Below are 26,395 nucleotides of genomic sequence, written 5' to 3' on the forward strand. Positions count from 1 at the left end.
GGGTTCCTTATTTATACTACTACATATTATTAGTTTTCTCTTCTTCTCCAACAGAACCATAATACGTTTGTGTTTCAATTCTCCTAATTTGATTTATATCTTTTTCTGTCAATAATTTGGCCTAATTCCTATTACTTTGGTTTTTTAAATTCCCTATATAATTATAACCAATAATAAAGAGTTGTAACAAAAGTTTTGACAAAAGATGCAAACCTGAAAATAATGACTTTAAATATATCATGTTCTTGTTTTCTTTTCCAAAAATATCACATGTGACTTCAGAGTATCTTTAAAACCAACTGATTTGCCTCACTGTTTGTTTTCCCTTTATAATATGTGAATATCAACATTAAAGTTTGAAGTCCTGATTGCAATATTTTTTGCCTTAATCAATGGCTTCTACAGCATCTGTTTTGGTAATCACAGTCACTCACACTGGCCAGACTCTGTCTCAGTTCTTTGATGAGTTGACCAAGGAATAATTAATTCATCCCATTATGTTATTTAGAAGTCTGCTTCCTCCTGGTAGTTTTACATCTGTTTACTGAGATGAGCTTTTATTTAAATTATTGTACAAGAAAACATTAGCTCTTTTTCTAGCTTCTCAATCATTCTTTCAGCATGTAGTGTGCCAAGCTACCTAATGTTCTTCCAGGATCAGTACAACTTTCTTCACAAGTTAAACCACCTGTTTTGGTCAGTTCTATCTCCCTGCATTTGACTACAAAACATATGCATTATTTTATTTTTTCTAAATTCACTCTTCCATGTTAGATGTATTGAAGGATGAAACTTTTGGCATGATTGGCTTACAGTTTGAAAGAAAATTACACCCAACTTATTATCTAGTCTTAGTTCATTGTTTTCATCACTAGACTAGTCAGTATGCTGCTAAAGATATTCCTCACTAAGAGTAACAGAAGTGTGCCATTGCTGAATTCTCTGGAATTCAGGAGACCTAAACTCTGCTCCTAACTCTACACAGCATGGACTCTAAATCCCTAAAATGTACCAATAAACTCAATTAAAGCTGAAAAAAAAAGAATAAATTTTTCTAAATAAACAAATAAATAAATAAAATTTTCTGAGCATTATGTTCATTATCTCTAAATTGATGCATGTCTGAGATGGAAAGGAGAGTTTTTCTTTTTTTCTTTCCTTTTTTACCCCAGTATGAGATACTGAACATTGGGCCTTGACATTGAAATAGCTTTCTTCAAATTTTTTTAAATTTTGAGACAGGGTCTCACTAAATTGTGATCCTCCTGCCTCAGCTTCCCAGAGTGTTGGAATTATAGGCATGCACCACTTGAGAAGCAATTTAAAGTATAAAATTTCTGGCTCTGAGAAGAAATTTAAAGTATAAAATTCTACATTTATTTGACTCTATATTTTATCCTGATTGAACTTCCCTATTCCCAAGTCACCTAAATTTTCTCCATTATTTAATTTACAAGACTATTATAAGCACAATTTAATTTCACCATTTAATTTATAAGATTGGCTTACAATGGCTGCCCATGGGGTCAGGTATGGAAGAGTGCAAAAGATCTGTCTGTGTTGGAGATCCCAAGGGTCCAATCGAAGGGCTGGTCAGTAATGTCCTGTGTGAATGAGTCCATATCAGCAGACCAAAGAGTCTGGGATGGAAGGTTGAAGGGTCTGTGCTGGCAGCCAGAAGATGACATCCAAGGCGAAGGCAAAGACTGGAGCTTCTCCAAAGAAATACAAACAAATCTTTTGTTCTTGTTTCCCTTTTATTCCATTCTGGTGACAATCCTCCTGAGAGTTGGTCTTCCACACCCAGAATTGTGCTGAGCCAATCTAGTTGAGGGTTTCTGCCTCAAATTGACACAATCAATTAATAATCACATCCTCCCAAATTCCTGTGTTGATAGTCTAGTGCCCAATACGATGGTATTGGAGGTAGGGCTCTGGGGGAGTGACTAGTTTTAGATGTGGTTCTGAGGATGGAACTGTCTTGATGGTGTTAAAATCCTCATAAGAAAAAGAAATCAGAGCCCTCCTTCTATCTCCCATGCAAGCATACTGTAAGAAGGATGTCATCTAAAAGCCAGTAAGTGGGTGATGAGTCAGCTGGCACCTTGTTCTTGGACTGTAGCTTGAAAGGTGTGTTTGTTTGTTGCTTAGCTGTTGCATTTTGTTTCACCAGTATTTTACATGGTACTAGTTATAACTAAAATGGCCTCATCCTCTCAATCAGGAATATGAATAAGTGTCAGGATCCATTCTACATGATTTTGGGGAAAATTATTTCACAATTAAATTATTTTTAGGCCTAGTCTTTTTGCCTACAGGCCAGCTATGACACACCAAAAGGTTGGCTTCATAACTGAATGCAAATAATGAGCTCAACAAATAAAACATACAGTAGTTGTCCATCTAGTGTATAAAATATATTTATTTTTCAATCAATTAGCAAATTCTATTTTCCACTTTCGGTTCAGTTTGGAAATCAAGATATAAAAATATCTAAATATGGACCTTCTTCGGGTTGAAGGATTGTACTGGTGATTTTAACTGAAAAGTTCAATAAATATGCTTTAACCTTGGTGGTTTGTATACATAAAATTTGCCTTTTGATTTACAAGTCCAGCTGCTATTTGCACAACATGATATTATTTACACACTCTGCTCTTAGACTCATAACAGGCTTTAAATCTTTGTTCAAGAATAACCCCACCATCCCGACCTGCTGTCCACCAGCTGCTCACTCTCTGCTGCTGTGATTGTCTTCACAATCCCTACCAGGCTGTGTTGGTTCAAGGGGACTTGCAGTTGTTTTCATAGTTGTTGATATTCGAATCTGTGTTCCTTCATACTATGTGGATGCCATATGGAGTCTATTGTCTAAACTGTGTGAGTGGCGTGGATTAATGTTTTATATGAAAGGAAATAAAATTAGGTACTTTAGATATAAGATATCTGTGTAACAATGCACCATCTCTAATCTGTGGTTTTCAGAATACAGGAAATAAATCTCTACTAGACTAAAGAATTAATTCAAGTAGCTCTCAAATTCATATTGATAACATATTCGAAATAAATAACATGACTTTGCATTCAAAAAATATGTTATATGTACTACTATTTTCATGCATGCATGACTAAGAAAATACGAGCTTATCCAAATGACTATGGAATCTACATACAGCTTATCATTTTTGAAATCATCAGAGGCCAGGGATTTAGCTCAAGGATGCTTAAAGATGTCTATTATGGTTTAGCATTCTCGGGAAGGAGAATAATTCTATATAAGAACCATAGGAAGCCAACAACACCCCGAGGCAGAAGAGAAATAAAGCAGCAGCACTGCTACTAGAGGACAGGAAATGGAGTGGAGCCTACAGGATGGTTATTAATTGGTGCCTTTGGGAGTGACAATAAGAAGCAGAAGTGAACATGGAAAGAAGTTGAGCTTTGACGCTGAACAGCAACAGGTCTGGATTAAAAGTATGTGGTCAAGCGTAAGAGATTGGGAACAAGGTGTAAATACTTTATCATACGCTAATCACCACCTGAGAGTGCCTACCAAGGAAGATATATTAACTTCACAAAAAGGTTTAGCCATTTGGTGTTGGACAGCTTGTGCTGTTGATCAAATCCATTGTCCTTTCTGCACATCTGCAAAAGGCTTCTGTTCTCCTGTTTTGATAGGAGTGGAAAAGTACTCATTCACCAAATCAACAGCTGTGTATCATGTACCTGAGGCCATACTGACCTCTTCTAACAGAGACATAGCATACACTTCACAGCAGATACAACTGGGGGTTCTATTGTATTTTACTGAGTTTGTAGGAATCATTTTCTTGGATCCTTTTGGTTTTTGCATGATCAAAGTGGTCAATGAATTGGAGAAATTACTACTGTTAAATGACAGAAACTGTCACCCCTACATCCTTTAGGATAGCATCAGCTTCCCTTTTAAAATTTTGCTTTGAATTCTGCCTGGCTAGAATGGAGAGAGAGACTTTCTAAGATTCTAGTTGATCTTACTGAAATAACCTATTTTACATTACAAAAATAAAATGGGCGTGTTTTGGCAACTACTAATTACTTCTCTTCTAACACTTTTAGTGAATAGACTGTCCCTGGACCTTGACCAGAACTTTACGAATTACCTGTCGCATATAAGCCCAACTTGGTCAGGGTCCCTTGAACATATTTTGGGTCCCCTGGAGTTAGTGACAATTAAGATTCTTTGCCTAGTAGCCCTTGAAATATGTGTTCATTCCTCTTCCACTACTGGACAACTGTACACAAGAAAGGTCCCTGTGGGGCAAGACCCAGTTTTTAACATGCTTACTTAGCACAGTCTCACAGGGTTGTTCTTTCTGACATGAAACATTAGACGATGGGATACAGCTTCAAAACTGGCCAAGGTATGGAAATTGTAGAAATTATCCTCAGACTCACTATCGTCTACTTTGATTTATTTGCTATTACAAATTGAGTAATAACTTTGCCATTCGAAGAGAAAACTGAATTTTCCTGACTACTGGCAGTTAAACCTTTCGAGTAGCTTCTATTGTTTCAGAATCCTATCGTCTCCGTTTCTGCTAGGAAACTGACATTGGCAGTCCTGTCCCTCGGAGGAGAGAAGCACTACCATTACTATTGGCATTTTGGGTGCCTCTCTCACATTTTGTAGATAGCCCTGACAAATGGTACAAGCTGTGGGGCCTGCCATGGAATATAATTATCTGGTACATTTTCTAGCCTTATATAGCACATCTACTCTAGCATACTCACTCTCTCTCCTTTAAATGGGTGTTGTGATTGCTGACAAAGAAATATCCACGTTCAATTTCATTTCATTGTTTAGACTGTGCTTCTGTTTGCTATCCTACCAGTGAATTTACACTACCTCTAGGTCCCTTGCCAGAGTACTAAATCTAGTGTTCTGGGAGAGTAATTTCAAATTAGTAACCTTTCCCTCATCCAACCTTAACACTAACCTCATAGAGTGGTACCTTGGTATTTGTTGTTAATTGGTTCCGGAGGCAGAACCAGTACCAAAACAGTAAGGACCAAACCAGTTGTTTTCCCCAGAAATGGTAATGTTATGGCTCTATCTCCAGATGTCCCTCCAAAGCTTCATATGCTCAGAGCTGAGGCTTTGGGGAGGCAGCTAGGTCATGGGTATGTGACACTGGATTATGCCTGTGACAACTAGATTAGTCTACTGACCGGTTTAGCGCAATGACGAGTGATGGAATTATTGAAGAGGGAAGCGCCACCCTGGCTGTGAGTGGCACCAACTGAGACTTGTAGCCTGGATGGAACGTAAGTGCAGAGAAGGCAGGTAGGCTTAACGTTTCTTCCCTACCTTCCCTGCCATGGACTGTTCCCTCCACTGCTCTGCTGCCCTACCTTGGAGGCTCATTGTGGATGGAAAGCTGCTGCGGACTATGAGCCAAAACAAGCTTTTCCTCCTTTGACTTGTGGGTGTCAGGCATTTTGTCTCAGCAATGTCAAAGAAACTAAGACAGGCAGTAAGTCACAAGGCAAACAACACCCACAAATTCTAGCTTGCATATTGAGGACCAATCAAGTGACTAGCGCTGGAACAAAATCTTCATGCCAGAACGTGTTGAGTACAAATTTCATGAGTTTTGAGACATTCAAGTATCAAGGTAGGGCTGTGTTCATCATTTTTTCCAAATTTTTCATGCTCGTGACACATCACAAAAGGAACTTCATACTTTTCCACTGGCATACTACACCAGAATTAGAAAAAGATGGTAGTAGAAGTTGGGAAAGAATAAAAGATGAATTGACTCATTTTTAAACAAATATTTATTGATCATCAATAAATATACCAGATGGTATTAAAAATACTAACAATATAGTTATCAATGAACAAAACAAAAAATTAATGTGAGGAAATACATAATGTTAAATAAACATGGTAAATAAAAATAAGTAAACGATATAATATAGAAAATGTGCTAGGTGGGAAAACTGAACAAGATAATAAGGAAAACAATGCAGTGACAGTATCTTCAAAAGAGTGGATGTTCCTAGTAAGCATCTCAGAATTTTAGGTTTGAACAGAGACTTAATTAAGAAATGAATCTTGTATATACAGAGTGTTAGCATTCACTTCCAAGCTCCTGTTCCAACAGTCAGCTTAGGGAGATCTAGGTGATGAGTATAAAGCAGTAGATCATTTATGAGAAGTTAGAATAGAGAAACCCCTAGCTTAGGGTCCCCAGTGTGTTACACTGAACAGGAAGCCTGTTTGACTCTGGCCCTCATGGTGTTTTGCTACCTAAACCCACTACAAGACATTTCAAGACAATTTGTATCTTCTCACCAAACTTACAGAGTATATTTTCATAAGAAACTATCTCCCAAAAATGGAACTTGGGCAAAAGAAATTCTTTCTTTAAAATAATATGATATAAAACCTAATTGGAGTGAATTCTGCAAAAGAATGGGAAGAGAGGATTTAGCGATGACAATATTTTTAATGTTCAGAGGAATTTTTCTGTGAAGGGCAGAGAGATAGTATAGTAGCAGGAAAGAGAAAGCAATAACAAGAAGCTTTCATTTTTTCAAATGGAATAGATAAAATAATGTTTGTATGCTGAGGTTGGGCTTTGGCGAGGAGTCTGGGCTTTCGATTTTTTGAGTCAATGTCTTATTATGTATTTCAGGCTGGGCTTGAACTCTGTGTGGCACAGGCTGGCCTCAAATCAGAGTAATCCTCCTGCCTTGGCCTCCTGAGTGCTGGGACTGATTATAGGCATGCATCACTACATCTGGCTGATGTTGATTTTTTTTCCCCCAGTACTAGGGATCAAACGTGGGTCCTTGTGCTTGTATGTGAGGCAGGTGGTGGAACCTCTGAGCTAACTCCACAGCCCTGATGTTGATCTTTTAAAGCAGGCAAAAATTTAGCAGAGAGGACACAAAATTGCTGAGGCACTGCTTTTGAATAAAGGGCTGAGATCACTTAAAAATGTTTAGACTTTAAGGTTTCTAATATAACAGAAGAGATCATGAGAATGTAGATTGGACAGAAAAATAGATGTTTAATTAAATATTATTGGGGTGTATCTGTGAAGGTGACTTTTAGTTCAGTGGCAAGGAAGACAGATATCACAGAGGAGAAACAGTTCATGGAAGGCAGAAGGTAGCAAATCAAGAGACTGCACAAGCTTCTTTTGGTTGGTTGCTTATATTGTATCCAGGCTACTGGTACTAGGACAGTGCCCAACCAACCAGTCAGCTGATTTAGTAACCACCCACACTTAATGCTCGCATTCTGAATCAATCACACACTCTATATTCAGCCACCTCTGAAAAAGCCCCACCTATGTCCCATGAGGCTTTGGGGGGGGCATCTAGACACAAGCCATGACAAGCCCATTTGCATGAACCTTCAGTAAACTCCATACGAAGAAAGGTTATCGCAGCTCATATGGGCAGATAGAGTAGGTGTTAATGGTTTTTGTCTAGATGTCCCCCCAAAGCCTCATGTGGTCATAGGCTTGATCTAGAGTGTGTGAAGATAGAATTGATTCATGATGCAATGCTAGGTGTGAGGGCACTAGGATTAAGGCTGTGAAGAACACCTACCCTTAGTAGTCTGAATAAGATAAAAGGGGCAGGAGACCCTGTGAACTATCTTGTTAACCTTGCTGCCCTGTGTGTGCCACAACATCTCTGCTCTGTCACCTGTTTGTCATCCCTGCCTTGGAATCGGCTGACTGTGGATGGAAACCTCTATGAACTGTAAGCCAAATCAACCCCTTCCCTTCTAACTTTGGGTGTTGGGTATTTTGTCTCAGCAGTGAGAGAAAAGTAACCAACACAGCGGGCGTGTGTTCTGCTCTGGAATTCTAGAATTTGTTAGGGCACACTTCAGGGTTTCTACTTTTTGTTCTGCCTCAATGTAGTGAGCAGTAGGGTCCCTGAGGGGCTGCCCAGGCTCAGGAGAATGTAGGGGAGTGGTCCAGCAGCCAGTGGAAGGGAGCAGTCCATAGCTCCAATTGTAACATCTGTATTACTTCTACCAAGTTGAAACTTCTTTCATTATAGCATTATATTGACTCACCATTTCCCTGGATCCCAAATTCTTATCTATCTTTTCTTTCTCTCACATCTTTCAGTATATTCTCCCAAGGACACAAGTGCAATATTAATTTTAGTCCTCACGCATTTGAAGAAGTCTTTATTATTCTGTTTTTCATTTGATCAACAATTTGGCTAGGTTTAAAAACCTCATAATTTGAAAGGTGTTTCTCCAGTATCTTCTGCTGTCAGAGAAACCTGGTACCATTATGAGACTGATCTTTGTATGAACCCTATTATATATTTAGTTTTGCTCCTCTAAAATTCATATGCTGAGCTGGGCATGGTGGCAGAGCCTGTAGTCCCAGCACCCAGGAAGTTGAGGCAGAAGGATTGCTGCAAGCTCAAGGCCAGCCTGGGCTACACAGTGAGTTCAAGGCCAGCCCGAACTACATAGAAAGACCCTGTCTCAAATAACCAAAAATAAATAAAATTCGTATGTTGAACTCTTGATCACTCAATACCTCAAAATATGATTTTTTTTCTGAAAATAAGATCTTTGAATTGAGTTAAAATAAGCTCCTTAGGGTAGGTCTCAATACAATATGAGTGGCATCCATATAAGGGAAAATTTAGACACAAGTACAGTGGACCCTCAAATTGCAACTGGCCTGGCATATGAACAACTTGGGTTATGACTGTAATTTCACTTTTAACTTACTAACAAAGTCTTGCATTACAACCCAAATACCAGCCACTTTTGCTTCCAGATGGTCTCAGATACAAATTTAACCCTTAAATTTAATTTAAATTTAATTTAACATAAAGAGTTTAAAAGGAATATTACAACATCCTTTCCTGTGTGGAGTTAATTGAGAAATCCTGGGCCAATATCTCTCTAAGGACACTGATATACAGGAGAGAGAATTGGAATGCTATATAGAGGAGCTTGAGCCTTCAATTGGCCATCTTGAGGGGCACCAGCCCTCACAAACGAACTGAGTTCCAAAGTTAAGGGTCCACTATATACACAGGAAAAAATGTCATGTGATTACACAGAGGCAAATGGCCATTTATGAGCTATGGAGAGAGACTTCAAAAGAAACCAGCCCACTGATACTATGATTTCAGAATTCTATGCTCTAAAAGTGAGAGTAGATAAAATCCCGCTGCTTAAGCCATCCACTCTACAGTACCCGTTATAGACACCCAAAGAAACTAATACAAGACCCAGTGTTCTTTCTTGGATCTTCCTCTTATGCCCTATTATCTGAAATTTCACAATAATATGCTTGATGTGAATCTTTAACTTGACTGTGCTAAGTTCTCAGTGTGAGTCTTCAATCTGGAGACATATACTTTGTGAAATTTGATTGGAACTATAAAATTTGTCATTATTTTGCTAATTCTGTGAAAGACTAGAGGAGAATGATAGTTATGTGCATGATATTATCACTATAAAATTTCTTCAAGTAAAACATCTAGGCCATAAAAAAGAACTAAATAATACCCTTTGCACAACTAGATGTCCAGGCACAGGGTGACCTTTTTATTATTGTTTCATTTTCCTCTGGCACCTGCACAAATACATTCCATCACATAGTTTCCATTTCCTCTTCTAATTTCATATTTTAAAAGAACATTTAGAAGCCCAAATTATTTCTCTTAAAAGTTCTCTCATGGGGGGGGTGTTTCAGTTTCATCACTAATGTCAGGGAGACTTTCTGTCATAAATTTTGTGTGATGAATAAAATATGCATATACTATCTCTGAATCTATTAATCCAGTTGCAGCAGACTGCATATGCTGCACCCGAAGACTAGGAGCCACATCTTCTTTAAAGCCCCCAGATAAAACAAGTCCTGACAATAATGTGTTTTAACAGAGTAAGGTTTCCAAGTTCCAGAACTAAAATCTAATGCACTTATATTGTTTTAAGCTACTAAAATCATGGTAACAGCAATAGGAAATCAAAATACTGGTTTATTAGCATAACACTTTTAGTTCATCTTTAACATATAATTTTGGTTTATAAAAAGTATTTTAAAAATACAATATCATGTAGGAATTACTAACCAATTCTATCTCTCTTTGTTTGAGAATATAACCTGAACTTTCACTTTATAACCATGATCTTTATATTTCTGTGTTTCAGGACTCAAGAGGTATGGATATAAATGAAAACTCCGTAGGAAAGAGCATGTGGTTTGTTTGTCATTTCCACAGCTCAGTTCAGACTAAAATCCAGTGAGGCTCACAATGCTTTCAGCAAAAGGAAGCTTGAATTCTACAGAGTAATATGTAATATTGTAGGACTCAGAGACAGACACTTGACCCACTGAATATCATGGCTCAACCACAAAGTACCCATTGAGTAAGTACAGCATGAATCCTTCATGATCACATGGCTAACTAGGAGCTTGTTGCCTCTGCCTAGCATCACAAGAGAGTATTGTACCCTACACCAGGAAAAGATTCACATCAAAATACTGTTTCTATTAAATGCTTATCCCCTTCATACCATTATAAAGTCAAAAATTAATCCGTTGAACTACTGTAAACATAGGACAATCTGTGCTTCTACCTTTCGATTCCATCCTTCCTTTACCACAATACAAACCAAATTTATGCTCTAAAAATTAATCATAAGAACACAGACACCTGGCCTCTCCTAAGGGCAATCTGGGTCATCAGGTCTAAAGTGCAGCCAGAGAAGCTATAGTTTTACCTAATGAACCATTGGATCAGGCAAATGGAAAACACTGTGTTTATGAAGTTAAAATTCCCTCTCTCTCTCCCTCTCTCTCTCTCTCTCTCTTTTAAATTCCTCACAGTAAGCAAGGATCCTTAGGATACATGAAAGGAGTCCATAGGCTTCCATTGTTGAGTAAATATTCCTTTATTTTACTTCAATACAGGATCTCTGTAAAGTCTTAGGGATCACATTCTTGCCCAATGTGATCAAGTAAATATATAATAATGGCAGATTAAAATCATTTTTTAACTCTCTTCATCAACTCTTTTTTTTAATTGAGTTTATTGGTACATTTTAGGTATACAGTACAGTTACAATCATTATTAGGATCTTGTACCTCTACATGACAGGTCTTGGTTCTCATTTTTTCTCCTTGTCCCTGCCCTCCCTTCTTAATTCCTATCTGACTTCAGCAACCACATGTACTGGCACTTGTCATGGCTTCTACGTGAGAGGTTCTATATAAGCCATTGTAAAACTTCCTTGAGCAGAGAATGCCTTAAGAATGAGGGAATATTTTCTACCTAACCCTGGAACTAGAAACTCGGGGTAATAATCATTAAATCAACAGAAAAAATATTTTCACTTTAGTTTACCATTTAAAAGCATGCATTTTCCTACTGCATATTTTAATTCCCTGGCCTCAGGGTCCTTTTCACTTAGGAGAGGAACTGTTATGTTTTTATAATTTTATATATCTTCTGTATATACAATTTTGACCCCTTTATAGTTTATACCTTAGCAAAATTCTCTTATTATAAAATTGTACAGTTGAATATTTTCTGAAAATCAAGCAGATGTTGGTATGAAGGACAACATGCATTTTTCACTGTATATTTCAGATCCCAGCTACCTTTTTAAAATAAAAAAGTCAGAAATCTGTACCACTATTGAATTTTATTAATTTTTAAAGTGCTAAATGAAGTTCTTTTAAAGTCAAAGGAATTAATAAAGACAAAGATAAGATAAAGACAAAGATTTAAGTAGGATGATTCCTATAACTTCTCATAGTCTAATTCAATGAATATTTTGTGAGCATTGAAAATATTATAGGTCCTGGAGAGTCAATTAATATAAGATTTTGAGTTCTTTGAATTAAATACCTTTTGGGGAGGAATAGCAAGGAAAATTATAGGTAAGTGAGAAATATGAAACAGGAACAGAAACGAATTGTCTAATCAAGAGGTTAAGGCCTGCTAAAAAGGAATAGAAGTGAAAACCCCTTTGTAGAAAAGATGTCTTTGTTGTTTTATCATTGCTAGGACAAAATATCTGACACCCACAAGTTAAAGGAGGAAAGGTTTATTTTAGCTCACAGTTTGTAGAGGTTTCAGTACATAGTTGACTCCAAGACAGGGTGGGATGGCAGAAGAGAAACAGTCCATGGTGTGGCAGGCAGAAGACAGCAAGCAGCGAGGCAGCAAGCAGCAAGCCACCCTCTCCTTTTTATCCCATCCAAGCTACAAGCCTATTGGTTGGAGTCACCCATACCCTTGATGGGGCTTCCCATTATCCATACTCAGATCTATGCTAAACCAATTTAGTTATCACAAGCCCTTAGTCCCAATATCACATGCCCTAATCCAGTATCACACACCTTGGCTACCTCCCAAAAGCCCCACATATGAGTGCATGAGGCTTGCGTGGTACATCTAGATACAGGCCATGCAGGTGACTGTCTTTGAGAATTCTTGCCTCCTGTTTGTATACTATATTCTTCCTGTCCCTCTCCCTCTGTACTTCCCTCCACTCCCCTCTTCTTCCTCTCTCTCCTCTCCCCTCCCCTCCTTCTTCCCTCCGCCCCTCCTCCTCTTCCTCCTCCCTCCCTCCCTCCCTGAGCTCAAGTGTCCAATTTTCTTCTTTTTATAAAGACACTAGTCATACTGGATTATGGCCCATATGCATTACTTTATTTCAGCATGATTATCTCTGTAAAGACCCTATTTCAAAATAATGTCACATTATATGGTGCAAAAGAATTAGTTATTCAATGTATATTTTTTAGCATTTATTTATACTTTCTTTATATTTTTTATGTAGGTTCTCACCATGTTGCCCAGGCTGGCTTTAAACTTGCTATTCTTTTGCCTCCGGCTCCAAAGTAGCTTGGATTTCATGTTCAGCATATATTTTTAAGGACATATTTAACTCAAAATATGAGGTAATGACAAAACTATATGAGTAATAGTAAAGTCCCAAATCTCCATCTTTCTTATGCTTTTTAAAAAATACACACCTTTTAATTTTTTGCTTGTCTTATATTAGTACACATTTGTGGTACATGATGTTTACATTCATCTTGGGGAGTGAATATATGTACATATCTATTCACATCCCTTCCTTCTCTCTCTTTGCCCTCCATCTCCTGAACTCCTGCCCAATTGCCCAATTTCTTTTACCCATCATTAATTACTATATTTGTTTGAACTTTGCCTTACTCAAATGAGAAATACCATTTGATATTTAGGCTATTTCACTCAAGATTTTTTTTAAATGCATCTATCTTCCTACAAATGTCTGGAATGTATCACTCATTATAGTCAAGTGATATTCCATTATGTATAGAAACCACGTTTTCCTTATCCATTCATCTGTGGATTGATACACAGGCTGTTTCCAGAATTTAGCTATTATGAATTGTGCTGCTGTATGTATCCTTGTGGTATGCTGCCTTTAGCTCTTTGGGAAAGAAACCTTTGTCTAAGATCAATTGGCTCTGTGTGTCTGGGGATGTTTCTGTATCCTTTATTCTGTGCCATTTATCCACATATTTTTTGTTCCAGTGCCATGCCATTTTTGTCACTGTTGCTTCATACTATCACTTGAAGTCTGGTATTATGATGCCTCCTATTTGCTCTTGCTTTTGCAATTCTGGGTCTCTTCTGGTTTCATATGAATTAGGATTGTTTACTATAGATCTCTTAAGTATACTATTGGCACTTTGATTGCAACTGCATTGAATTTGTATAACAGTTTTGGATGTATGGGCATTTTGACTGCATTATGTCCGGGATCAAGGGACGTCTATCCATTTTCTGTTGTCCTCTTCATGCTCCTTTTCCAGAGTACTGTAGATTTCTTTGTAGAGGTCTTTCACTTCCTTAGTTAGGTTAATCCCTAGGTATTTAATTTTTCTTGATGTTACAATAAAAGTTATTGCTTTCATAATTTCTTTCTCATTGAGTTCTTTATTGGTGTACATGAATACTACTGATTTTTGTGTGTTGATTTTTATCCAGATACATTGTTGGTTATTAATTATAAGAATTCTGGGGCCAGGAATTTAGCTCAGAAGTTTGGTGGTCTGCCTTGCACGCACAAGGACCCAAGTTCGATCCCTGGTATCAAAAAAAAAAAAAAAGAATTTTTGGTGGGGATCTTTGGATTTTCCATGTAGAGTATCATGTCACCTGCAAATAATAATTTGAATTCTTCTTTTCACATATATATAGATATATCTATATATATATATCTATATAGATATATATATCCTTTTTATTTTTTTCACTTGCCTGATTACTCTGCCTAATGTTTCAAGTACTATTTTGAACAAAAGTGGTGATAACAGGCATCCTTGTCTTGTTCTTCACTTTAGAGGGAATGCCTTAAATTTTTCTCCATTTAATACAATGTTAGCCATTGGTTTCTCATAAATAGCTTCATCAAATTCAAGCACTATTCTTGTATACCTATTTTCTTCAAGGTGCTTATAATGAAGCAATAGAGTTTGTCAAGAGCCTTTTCTCACTTGTATGATCATGTGGCTTTTTCCTTGCTTCTGTTTATGTGGTATGTTACATTTATTGATTTGAATATATTGAACCATAGATACTCTATGAATGATAATATCATTTGACTTTGGTTTAATAATTATTAGACCATATTTGTATAGGTGTATTTTCATACTCTCAGTTGATTCCTATTGATGTATATGTGTAGCTCTGAATTACTGTAGTTTTGTGAAAATGTTTCAAAACAAAAAGTATGTGTTCTTTGACTTTGTGTTTTCCAAAATTGTGTTGGGTATTTGGAGGTTTCTTTCATTTTTCAGATGAAATTTTAGGATGAATTTGTCCATTTCTTCTTTAATGTTTTTTTTAAATAACTTTTTAAAGTCCATCCAGTTCTGTCAGCTACCAATCCCCAGAGAGGTTACTGAAGTTAAAAATACTTAGATGTTTTTCTTAACCTTCTTCATTGAGGACAGAAGATAAGACTTTTAGATAATGGATTAAGGAAAATTGTCTGATAATCTAGCTGTACATTTTGCTCAAATTCTCCTGCATTTATACTATGAAGAGTCATTTAGCATCTTCCTGACTCTAGCAAAGAACTTAAAGTAACATTTTCCTTCGTTAATTATATGGTGTAGATTTGAAACCAAAAGTGAAGGCTCTCATATTAACAATAACCTAAGGTGAATTTTAAAAGAAATTGTCATTAATCTAGTGTTTTTGGACTGAAAGATTTATATACTATATAAGAAATTTTATTCTTCAAAATTCTTTTACTATGTACTTAGGGTTACTATGTACTTAGATATTTTTCCAGAATTTCCTATTAAATTTTCCTATTAAATTATCCTCAACAAGTTTTGATCAACCTTGGAGGATTGTGTAAAGTAATCAGATTGTATTTATTAATGACTTTCATGGTCAACTCAACTGAATTTGACTCACCTTCATCTATTGTACCAGAGATGCTTCGCTGTTCTTAAAATTGATATATATTTCCTGTATTCTCCCCTTGATATATGTAGAATAAGAAAAGTACAGAAGAATGCATTTACAATCAGGGTACCAAATTGCTGGTCTTTTTCAACTTTTTAAATCATTATTAAGACATTTCTAATGTTCTCACCTGACCTTAATTACAGACAATTTCATTTTATTTACAAGCTTCCTTTGTTGCACATTGCTTTTCATTTTGATTACTTCAGGGTATTACTCATTTGCAATACATCACACTTGAGCTCTTTGTATTACTCTTGATACATACATAGCTTGTAGATACTATGACAGGTGATTTTTTTCCCCCTTGAATATGGTTAGGATTCCTATTACCATATAGATTACTTTTCTTAATTAAAGTGGGTAGGTTTGTAAATTGGAGCTGAAAAAATTTGGATCCTCCTTGAAACTCTGTATTCATTACTTGAAGTGTTCTTTCTCACATCCACCCTACCATTAACCAGGGGGCAAAAATGCTTCTAATTTAGACAGCGTACCTTTAGACAAAATAATCTTATGAAATAAAGGTTACTCACTGCTCCCACAATATTTATTTAACAATGAAAATGATGAGTAATAGACCATCAGACAAAATAAAACTGGGGTCTGTCCATTATAAAGATCATACTTCCAAATGAGTATATAGTTTTAAACAGTAGTGCATAATTTTGGAATGTTCATATTATTTGATTTTAAAGGGATCAATTTTATGCTCTTTTAAAAATTTTTAATCAGTGCATAAAACTGTACATATTTATGGAGTTCCATGTGATGTTCAGATAAATGTATACATTACAACAGTGTTCAAATCAGGATAAACATATCTCCTTAAACATTTATTTCTTTATGATGACAACATTCCAAGTCCTTTCTATAGTTTTTTAAATATGCAACATATTTTCCTTACCTATAGTCACCTTACTGAAAGAGAGAACTTCTTTCTCCTAACTATAATTTAGTGCCTGATAATCATTCTTTCACCACCACCACCAGCACCAAGCACCCCCACCACTGTGGTATCAATTTCTAATGAAATCAGTTTATTTGCATTCCACATGAGTAAAATCATGTGCACTTAGGTTTCTGTGCCTGGTTTACTTCACTTAACACAATAATCTCCAGTTCTTATACTTTTAAAAAAATAAAACTAGTTTATTGAAGGCCAACTGGGCAAATTTTTTATTGAAATGTAGTAAAATTTTAGAAATTCTTTAGATTATTTAAAGATTGTGTACTTCATAGTACTAGAGCTTAGATTCCATTCTTTCCTATTCTCATGACAATTTTCATTAATCTGTGCCTTCATTTTCATTGAGAACTTGGACTTTCTTCTGAAAAAAGAACTCTATAAATAGCTCAGGGTTGTCATTTTAGACACAGGCATTTGCCATAATTTATCCCAATACAATCTTTTTATTTTATTTTATAGTTGGAGAAATGGACAAGTGAAGAAATAAATTAATTTCTATAATGCCAAGAAGTTATTCCCACAATAAAATGAGCACTGGGGTCTTCTACTTAGGGTACTGTGTTCCTTGTACCTCATCAGGCTGACTTCCACCCCAGTTTTTATTGTATTATTGCGAATCTCATGCACACATGTGCATGTGCATACATGAAGTCTGATGTGGACATGGATATTTACAAATACACCTGTTAGAAAGAAGGAGATAGCACATGAAAATCTGAGAGCTTCCTGATACTCATCATGAGACAAAACCCCCATGCTTAGAGCTTGTCCAGCTGTCAAACGATTGTACTTCCTGAAAAAATGACCAAATCCAATAATGTACATCTCAAAATGAGATGTTTTTTTGCATTTGAATTTATACCGCATAGCAAACTGTTGTTAAATATCAGCCACATAATAAATATTTCAGCTTCAATTATCTTTCAAGATTTTATCCTTGGTTTTTTTTATTTCCTCATTGACAGGTTTTTACCATTGCTGTCATACATGGTCATATGTAGTTGTCTGAAAACAAGTGATACAGTTTTAAGTGTTTTTCTCTGTAAATGTGTTTCAGTTGTCATAAAGTTTACACTTTAAAGTATACAATTCTTTGAGTTTTTACTATGTTAATAAAGTTGTTACTATCACCTTTATTAATTCCAACACATTTACACAACTTCAAAAAGAACACCCATATTGTTTAGCAGTTATTTCTCATCTCCTCCACCCCAGACTGTGGTAAACACGATTCCACTTTTTGGCTCTATATTTACATTGTCTATAGATTTCACGTAAGTGACATAGGTATCCTCTCATATCTGTCTTCTTTGACTTAACATAATGGTTGTGCTTGTAACTTAAAATCCCTTGCTTTATGATTTTTTAATATTTGTATCATTGTTACCTTTATCACTTAAAAGTCTTTTTAATCAGAATTATGTGCTTTTAAATTTGCTAGGTCTTTTACTACTATCTCAAATTTTACATATTGTAATTTTATCCTTAAATTATGTGACATTGAGAAAAAATAAGCTATCAAGTAGAAATTTAAAATAGAAATGAAAAATGTTTCTGAAATTTGTATTTTTGTCTGTAATAACTAATATATACACACAAATAGAGATTATAATATAGGTAGAAATTTATTTTTTTTAATTTTTTTAAATTTTTTGAGATGAGGTCACACTTTATTGCCCAGGCTAGCCTTGAGTTCTTGGGCTGAAGCAATCTTCCTGCTACAGTTTCCCAAGTAGCTGGGACTACGGGTCCATGCCACTGAGCTCTCCTTTGGAAAATGTGCTTTTATCTACTTGGATTGGATAAGTATATCATCAAGATACTTCTCTTTAAAAAATAATACTCTCTCCACAAATGCTTGTCATTTCTTTTGTTTTATAGAATTATAAGGACACATTAAATGTTACATTAAACTGTAGGATTACCATTCTTAATGTATTAGAACTTTGAGAGAAAAATATAGGGTTAAAGCCATTTTATATGACTAAAGATTTATGCAAGGATACTTTAGTATATATGGAAAGTTATATTACAAGTTAATCCCTCAGTTTTTAATAAAATTAAGCACAAGTTTTATGCTCAAATTTGCATATAAATGTGAAGATATAATTCCATTAAAAATGAAATCAATCCAAATTATACTATATTTTCTCCTCAGTCTTTGAAAATGTTTATTGAACTATGCCCATGATACTACAAGTCTAACACAAAATTGAATCACTAAATGAAACCTCTGTATGCAAATAAGTCACAAAACAGCATTTGTTTATATAGCAAAAACATCACAACAACGCTGTGTGGTCCTGTATTCTGGCTCATTGATTTGCCTCCCTGCTCTCTCACATATGCACATCTGCTGATATAAGATTTATCTCCCATTTTTAATTAAATTGTTGGTGGATGATGGAGTAGTCATGATCATTAGAATAATAATCGCAGTTTATTCTCTAATTTGGCTAATTTAGGATAGTTTAAAAATTTTTAGTGATAAAAACCTAATTGGAACTTACTAAACATTTTAAAGGCATTAATATCCTTTGAAATTAATCCCAGAAGTATATTTTATGTAATCAGCATTTTTGATAGTTTTCTTTGTAATAACTACCTAGGCTTTCAGCTAGCTTCTCACACAAAAATTATAAAAACCTGAAGCTATAACTGATTAAGTGATCAAGTACTTATAGAAAGGGCTATATCTATATCTGCCATCAAGGGAAAGCGGATGCCCGGTTTGTTTTTTAATTTTAATTAATTGTTAGGTGGGTTTTTTTGTTGTTGTTGTTTTGCTTCGGTGTATTGGGAATTACACAAAGGCCTTTGCACTGAGCTAGGTCCCCAGACCTCTTTTTATTTTGAGACAAGGTTTTGATAAATTGCTTAGGTGTATCCAAACTTGTGATCTTCTTGCCTCAGCCTGCAAGAGTACAGGAATTACAGGTGTGTGCTACTACACCAGGCTGCCTGTTTTATTTTTGCATATTTTGTGCATTAAAATTGTCCAGTTTTTTGAATATCTTATTCAATATCAAATAATATTGTTGATATATGGTCATAACTATTGTAAATCTCCATATATCTAGAATTTATCTCCAAATTCTTCTGTAGTCACAATTCTTTCGTCACTCATATTTTATATGAATGGTGCCAAGCTCTAAGCAATCATCCGTGGTATTAGCTCTGTAGCTTTACCAAGAGGTCGTATTCCAAGTCAGAGGTAAAGGCTCCCAAGTTAATGAACACTCTATTATCAAACCTTTCTTTAGTTACCTCAGGCTATCATAATCCATGTTTACCCTCATGCATATTTAAGTATCCACTGATTTCATCCTACGTACTGTCCAATTTGTGAACACTGGATTGCAAGCTATTTCCTTCCAGAGCAGGAGGTTGTTTCTACTTCTGCTGTACAAAATTGTTATCTGCGATATAGTATTGCAGAATAGTGAGGAAGAAACATCATCTGTGAGATTCTATGGCTTCACTCAAGTGTTCTTGTTTGTTTGGGTTTGCAAAGGGAAACTTTCCATAGCAAGAAGTTTGTCTCTTCTAATCTCGATGATAACTGTAAATTCTCAAGTCTGTCCATAAAAATGTCTTACTTCAGAGATAAATGGCAGGTGGCTTGTTTGAGAAGGAAAGGGCAATGAGAGCGGAAAAGGGGACGAGATGAAAAGTATATGCACGCCTGTCAAGTAAGCTGCTGCCAAAGGACAGCGATTCTCAGTCCTTTGTGGCCTTATGAAATGTCATGTGAAAGACCCAGAAATAGCTGCAGGGTTACGACACGCTGAAGCATTTGTCCATTGGCTTCTGCTTTCCAATGATTGGGGTGTTCCATAGCATGAACCCGCCTCTGCACTGCTGGCTGTCCCCGAGGTATGAGGTGAAAAGCGTGCAAGATCTTTTGAGTTGAAGTGCTGCCTAATACACCTGTATGAAGTCTGGAAAAAGTGCTGAACATCAGCATGGCTAAAGAAAAGGATGGGAGGGTGAATAAAAGATTTGATGAGATACATGGAGATGTATGATATAATAGAGGTACTTGTGTTACCTTCTTCCACTATATAATGTTTTTTGTCATAGCTTGTATTATTACTCTTTACATGCTTTGGGTAAGGGCTTATTTTATCTTCCAAAATTTCACAACATTATGCTCCATAACAGTAGCATGTTAAATGATTATTAATAAATAATGAACATATTGTTTATTTATATTTCACTTGTCAAATAATTGGCTTCAAGAAACACTTAAAATATATTTCCTAATAAAAAAGATAAAGTAATCTGAAAAGCAAAAATAAGGTTAGAGTTTGTTTATGCTTTGATTTTTATGTATTTTTTGTGTTTACAACTTAATAAAGCCTTTGTTTCAAAATAAAAACTAAAAATGATGCGGCTATATATATATATATATATATATATAGCCGCATCATTTTTAGTTTTTATTTTGAAACAAAGGCTTTATTAAGTTGTAATCGTCCTCCCTCACCCTTCTTCAGTACTGGGATTGAAGGCATGCACTACTGCACCTAGCTAATTTTTAATTTTAAACTAGTTTATAATCCTAACATTTAATAGAATCATTTTTTCTAGGCATAGTAACTGCTCTGATCATACTATACATTTAATTTTGTATTTGTGAAAAATTAAATAGGCATTAGTTAAAAATTTTGATAAATAGTAAGTGCATTTACTCTAAATAATATCCTTCAATAAACCTTCCAATATTCAATCATAATAATAGTGAGCAGTTTGGGAGAAATCATAGACTTAATTCTTGGTTAATCACATCTAATGAAAAGAAGCTGTGACCTAAATAATTCCTAAGATCATATACCTCTGAGTCAGGAACAATATGGACATATAATAATGGTAATGTCTTACATTCATCTACACATAGGGACTTTTGGTTTAAGTGATATTAAACCTATTTTTCCTTTTATTATTGGTATTTATTAATTTTACAAAGCATTGGGTTTTGATGAGTGTAATACATTTTGATCATTACACTCTTTCTCTTCTCCTTTATTCTCTTCCTTTTGTCTAACAATAGTCTCCCTTATGTGTTTATGTCATCTTTTAAAAATTTCAAATATTAGGAGAACATATGATATTTGTCTTTTTGAGCCTGGTCTATTTTTCTCAACATGATGATCTCAAGTTTCATCCATTTTTCTGCAAATGACAAAATTATGCTCTTCTTTGCAGCTGAAAATACTCTATTCTGTGTGTGAGTGTGTATATGTGCATATATATATATATATACGTATACACATATATGTATAGTATGTATCTATTGAGTGTGTATATATCACATTTTATCTTTATAGATAGATGAATTAGGTGATGTGGAGTACTGGTATTGAGAAGAAGTTATTGAAGTTTAAAGCCTCAAAGAGAGTCATCTCTGCTTGAATAATTATAAGTATATGTGCCTTTCTTGCTCCTTTATATTTTTTAAGTAAAAAGATAAATAAGCCCAATGAAGAACTGATTTTTAGAGACCTAAACTTGTCATTCTTTCACAAGTGTAAATACTGTAATTTTTATCACATGTGATTAAATGTAAAAGTGGTATGAGAATTCAATGTCTTTTATTAGGATTGACATTAAGAAGATTGGTTAAAAAGTCTAAAACAATGCCTCCATTCTATATTTTCATTAAAACATGCTATTTATATGAACAAGAAAAACCATAGGCTTACTATTATTTTTAAAGAAATTGCTTAAATTTTTTGTTTTATTTTATAAAATGGTAAATATTGATAGACATAATATTCATAGACTTAACTTTTGGGATCCTCAATGATTTCCAAAAGTGTAAAGAGGTCTTGAGAATGAAATGTTTGAAAATTGCTGCTAATTGTTCTATGATAGGACTAATTGTCCAATGAAAGGACTACCAGTGAATTGTGATAGAGAGCTTATGGTGGTTGTAAGCTTCTGTGAGGACTTCTTAGAGAAACAGCAACTTGCACTTTTGTGTGTGAGTATGTGTGTGTGTGTGTGTTGGGGGAGATTAAACCCAGAGCCTCTGCACTAAACTACATCCCTAGTCTTTCCTAGTAGTTGTCTCCTTCTTCTTCTTCTCCTTCTTCTCTCTCTCTCCGCAGAAACTCTCTGACTCAATACTTTGCCAAGATTGGGCACAAACTTCTCATCCTTCTGCTTCAGCCTCCCAAGTAGCTGGGATCACAGGTTTACACACCATGTCCAACTCTTGCACTGAATCCCAAATGATAAGGGAGACGTAGTCATTGTAGAAGGGAAAGGACCTTTAAGTCAAGAAGCTAGCAAGAGCAAAGACAGCTGCAAAACGTGGACTGGGATAGAGACTATGGATCTGTTGGCTCCAATAAGAAAGAATATAGTAGCAAAGGACATAGACAAGTAACTAGAAAGAGATTGAAAAGATAAAGACCAACAGGATTAGGCTGTTTAAATGTTGTATGAGGGTGTGTGTGTGTGTGTGTGTGTGTGTGTGTGTGTGTGTGGTTTTTTGTTGTTGTTGCTTTTTGTTTTTTGGTACTAGGGATTGAACTTGGGTCCTTGTGCTTGCAAGGTAGGCGCTGGAACCACTGAGCTGAATCCCCGGCCAGGGGATTTAAATGTAATCATATTAGATTTCAGGAGTCAGGGGAAGTTTTTAAGCAGGTGTAAGGAAGTGATATGAATGTAATTCTGCTTTGCAGAAATTTGTCATGGTGATAGATTTGATTCTGTAGAGGGAAACTAGTAGAAATTTCATCATAGGAGTCCACATATTCAAATGATATAGACTAGTACTGAAGTTTCAGGTTTGAGACCTGAAGGATGGGGGACTTGGGGTAGCATTAAGGGAAACAGAACACTTAGTAGGGATTAGTAGAAAGGTTAAAATACAATGAGGATAAACCACTATTTGATGCAGAGGGCTGTAATTGATTACGCCTAAAGCAGGCTGTAAAGAGTTAACCCCGCAATTGGCTTGTTTTGAGAAGTCTGGCCCTGGCCTACATGCTGAGGTCAGAGTAACTCACACCCGAATTTTGTTCCCACAAATAAAATCTTCTAACAAGGACAATGTTCTAATTATAACCATATATTGTCTGTTCTGTCCCTAATTCGAGCATGCTTTGTACTGTCCTTCCTGAGCCTTGAATTAATTACATTAATTTCCACAGAAACTGCACATAGCTTGCCTTAACCCCAACTGATCATCAATAAAAGTCAGTGCCTGGGACTGGCCAGTGCCTTTGTCGGTTGCATCAGCATTGGTCACCCTGGCACCCTGCTTTCATCTGTCTTTTAATTTTATTTCTCAGGCCTGAGTTGCAGACTGGGCAGGTGGGTACTGGAACCTAACTACAGGGGTCCCCAGCAATTCGATGTTGAAGAAACCTCTAGATCACAAATACTAAGTGGTATTTAATATGATTTGAGCATTAAGTATATATTATGTTATTTGAAAGCTAAATTATATGAATTTGTAAATGAAATATATGAAAAATTTAAAAAATTGAATAATTGATTAATTGGTATTACCTATTTTTAACCATGACAGATAGTTGAAAGTTGACTACAACTTGCGTATTGACATACACTATTGTGTTTTGTCACTTATTCTTAAGAAAATATAGTTCTTGCTGATTTAAAATTATTACTTCATTATTGAGCTCTTTCTGTGTAAAGCTCACTTTATTCTCACCTGGAAACACACTATAGGTAGTCATGAAGCACCACTCCTGAGAAACAATTTCCAAATCACTGGACAAAATAAATTCATCACTGAAAATGATTTCTTCTGCCATTCTTCAAACACTCCCTGTGCATTCTGTTCTCCTTTTCCAATCACTATATTCACTGATATATACTTTTAAAAGATTAATGAGGTAATTTTTTGGAATAAAATCAATGTTCATTAAATCATATTACCCAACAAATTGGTACGCTTAAAATTATAGCTTCCTCGTAAGTCCTGGTTTTTGCGTAGGGAAATATCTTGAACATATTTTTTCATAGTAAATTTATTCCCTAAAACAGATGATGAACTCTTTCAGGAAACTAGATGGATTTTTCAAAATATTTTACCAATAAAACTTAATGACTGATTATAATTTCAATTAAATACTTAATTTTTGTTAGTAAATTGTAAAATGCCCTCATATTCAGCTCCACATTTGTGGTGTTAAAAAAAAACTATTTCTTTCTTTGAAAATTACAAGGTTAAAAGTGAACATCAATTCAGTGAAATAAAATGTCTGGCATAAAAGTCATCACCTCCTTTGATGAGTACAAGAAATAAATTGAGAAGAAAGCCACGCAGTTAGAGATTCAGTATATAGTTTATTCATTAATTTTAAGTTTTATTCAAACTTTTATGTATAATTTCAAAGAAAAGATAATTAAGAGAATGTAAAAATAAGTGGAATTGATCATTTGTATGCAAACAACTTATAGCGTTTTTCAGTCACGAGAACCATAAGTCAGAACACACTATTAAGCATTCTGCAGAAGACTCTCATCTATCCAAGGCCAGACAATTTGTTTGGTATAATAAGCATAGGAAAATTATCTCTTCTGCCCACCTGGCTTTATAGTTTCCTTTCTAGTGTTTTCCTGGCTTTACAGAACCCCTCTTCAACTATTTTCAAAACCTCAGAGATACTCTCTATACATTCCCATGACCCTCTTGGATTCCTTTCTCTCTCTTTTTAAAAGCAATTGCTGCAGAATGCTTGAAGTAAATAGTTCAATCATTTGCCCATAGCCTTACTTTCTTCCTATATAATTTTATTAAGATAAAGTGAATTCTCTTAGTCTAGGAAAACTGGATGTTTTCTATTGCACAGTAGCCAGACTCTGGATTTTGACTTCAGAGCATCTGATAAAGCAGAATTTTAAAAAATAATTCCCTTACTCTTTCTCCCTTTAGTATTCTTCTCTTCCCCCCTTTACTAACCAAGGTATCCTTCTTTGAAATTATGTTTCTTAGCCCTAATATATGCTCTTCTGGCCTCTCCAGATATACATAATATGCTAAACAAATAAGTGGAATACTGTTTGCTTGAGATGGCCAAATGTTCAATATAAACAAATTATATGTTGGGAGTAGTTTCTGAAAACATCCCAGACACAAGCACAATTTTAAATGCAATTGTACAGGTGTTCTTCAATATTACATTTAAATTTAGTAAATCTTTTCTAAGACTATATTCTAAAATGTTGTGTTTTCAATATGAAGCTATATTGGCCTCCATAGAAATTTTAGTGCAGAAATCAAAATAATAAAAAAATCATATGCAAGAGTTTTTTTGTAAATGCTTCTAAATTATATGAAAAAAGAAAAGGTGGCATGAGGGTATAGTTTAGTGATATTGAAAATATTTTAATTACTGTTCATTACATAGACATAGCACTTTGAGATTTCTGTTATCGATATAGTTTAAAGATAAATGAATAAAATTTGTCATATTGTACAAAATTATTTTTAGACTATTTCTAGAAAACACTCATTAGACAACTTGTTTTAAATAGCCAATTGTTTGCAAAATACCAACATTACTCAGATATACTATCTAACATATGATTACATTAAGGACAATGAGAAAGGCTGGTAGGATTATATTTTTATGTCTAATATTTCCAACCACTGTTTTTCAGAGTTTAACATTTTCCCCCTTATCATTTCTTCTCCATAATGCATGTTGACATCTGCACAATAGTTCTGGGACAAAAAGTTTTTGCACTACTACGTGATATCACACACAGTACTAGGGAGGCAGGAAATCAGGGCAATGCTAAGCCTGCTAGACAGTCAGGAGTGCCCCGTCACTCATGGAGGGCTGTGAGCTCACTTCAGGATGTAAGTGCAAAGTGGCTTCACAACCCTGTATGGGCCACTCCAGATCTAATGTC

At 35.3% G+C, this 26,395-nt stretch overlaps 1 protein-coding gene across 1 annotated transcript in view; it reads left to right on the forward strand.

The window, feature by feature from the left end:
• The first annotated feature begins 5,223 nt into the window (after nt 1–5,223).
• Tusc3 (tumor suppressor candidate 3) overlaps nt 5,224–26,395 on the forward strand; it is a 247,837-nt gene continuing 226,665 nt past the window's right edge. The window contains exon 1 of the mRNA XM_019207150.2: nt 5,224–5,268. Within this exon, the coding sequence (XP_019062695.2) occupies nt 5,224–5,268 (45 nt within the window). The remainder of the gene's footprint in view (nt 5,269–26,395) is intronic.

The sequence above is a fragment of the Fukomys damarensis genome, unplaced genomic scaffold, assembly GCF_012274545.1.
Source record: "Fukomys damarensis isolate Sample0158 unplaced genomic scaffold, DMR_v1.0_HiC HiC_scaffold_18, whole genome shotgun sequence".
NCBI classification, from domain to species: Eukaryota; Metazoa; Chordata; class Mammalia; order Rodentia; family Bathyergidae; genus Fukomys; species Fukomys damarensis.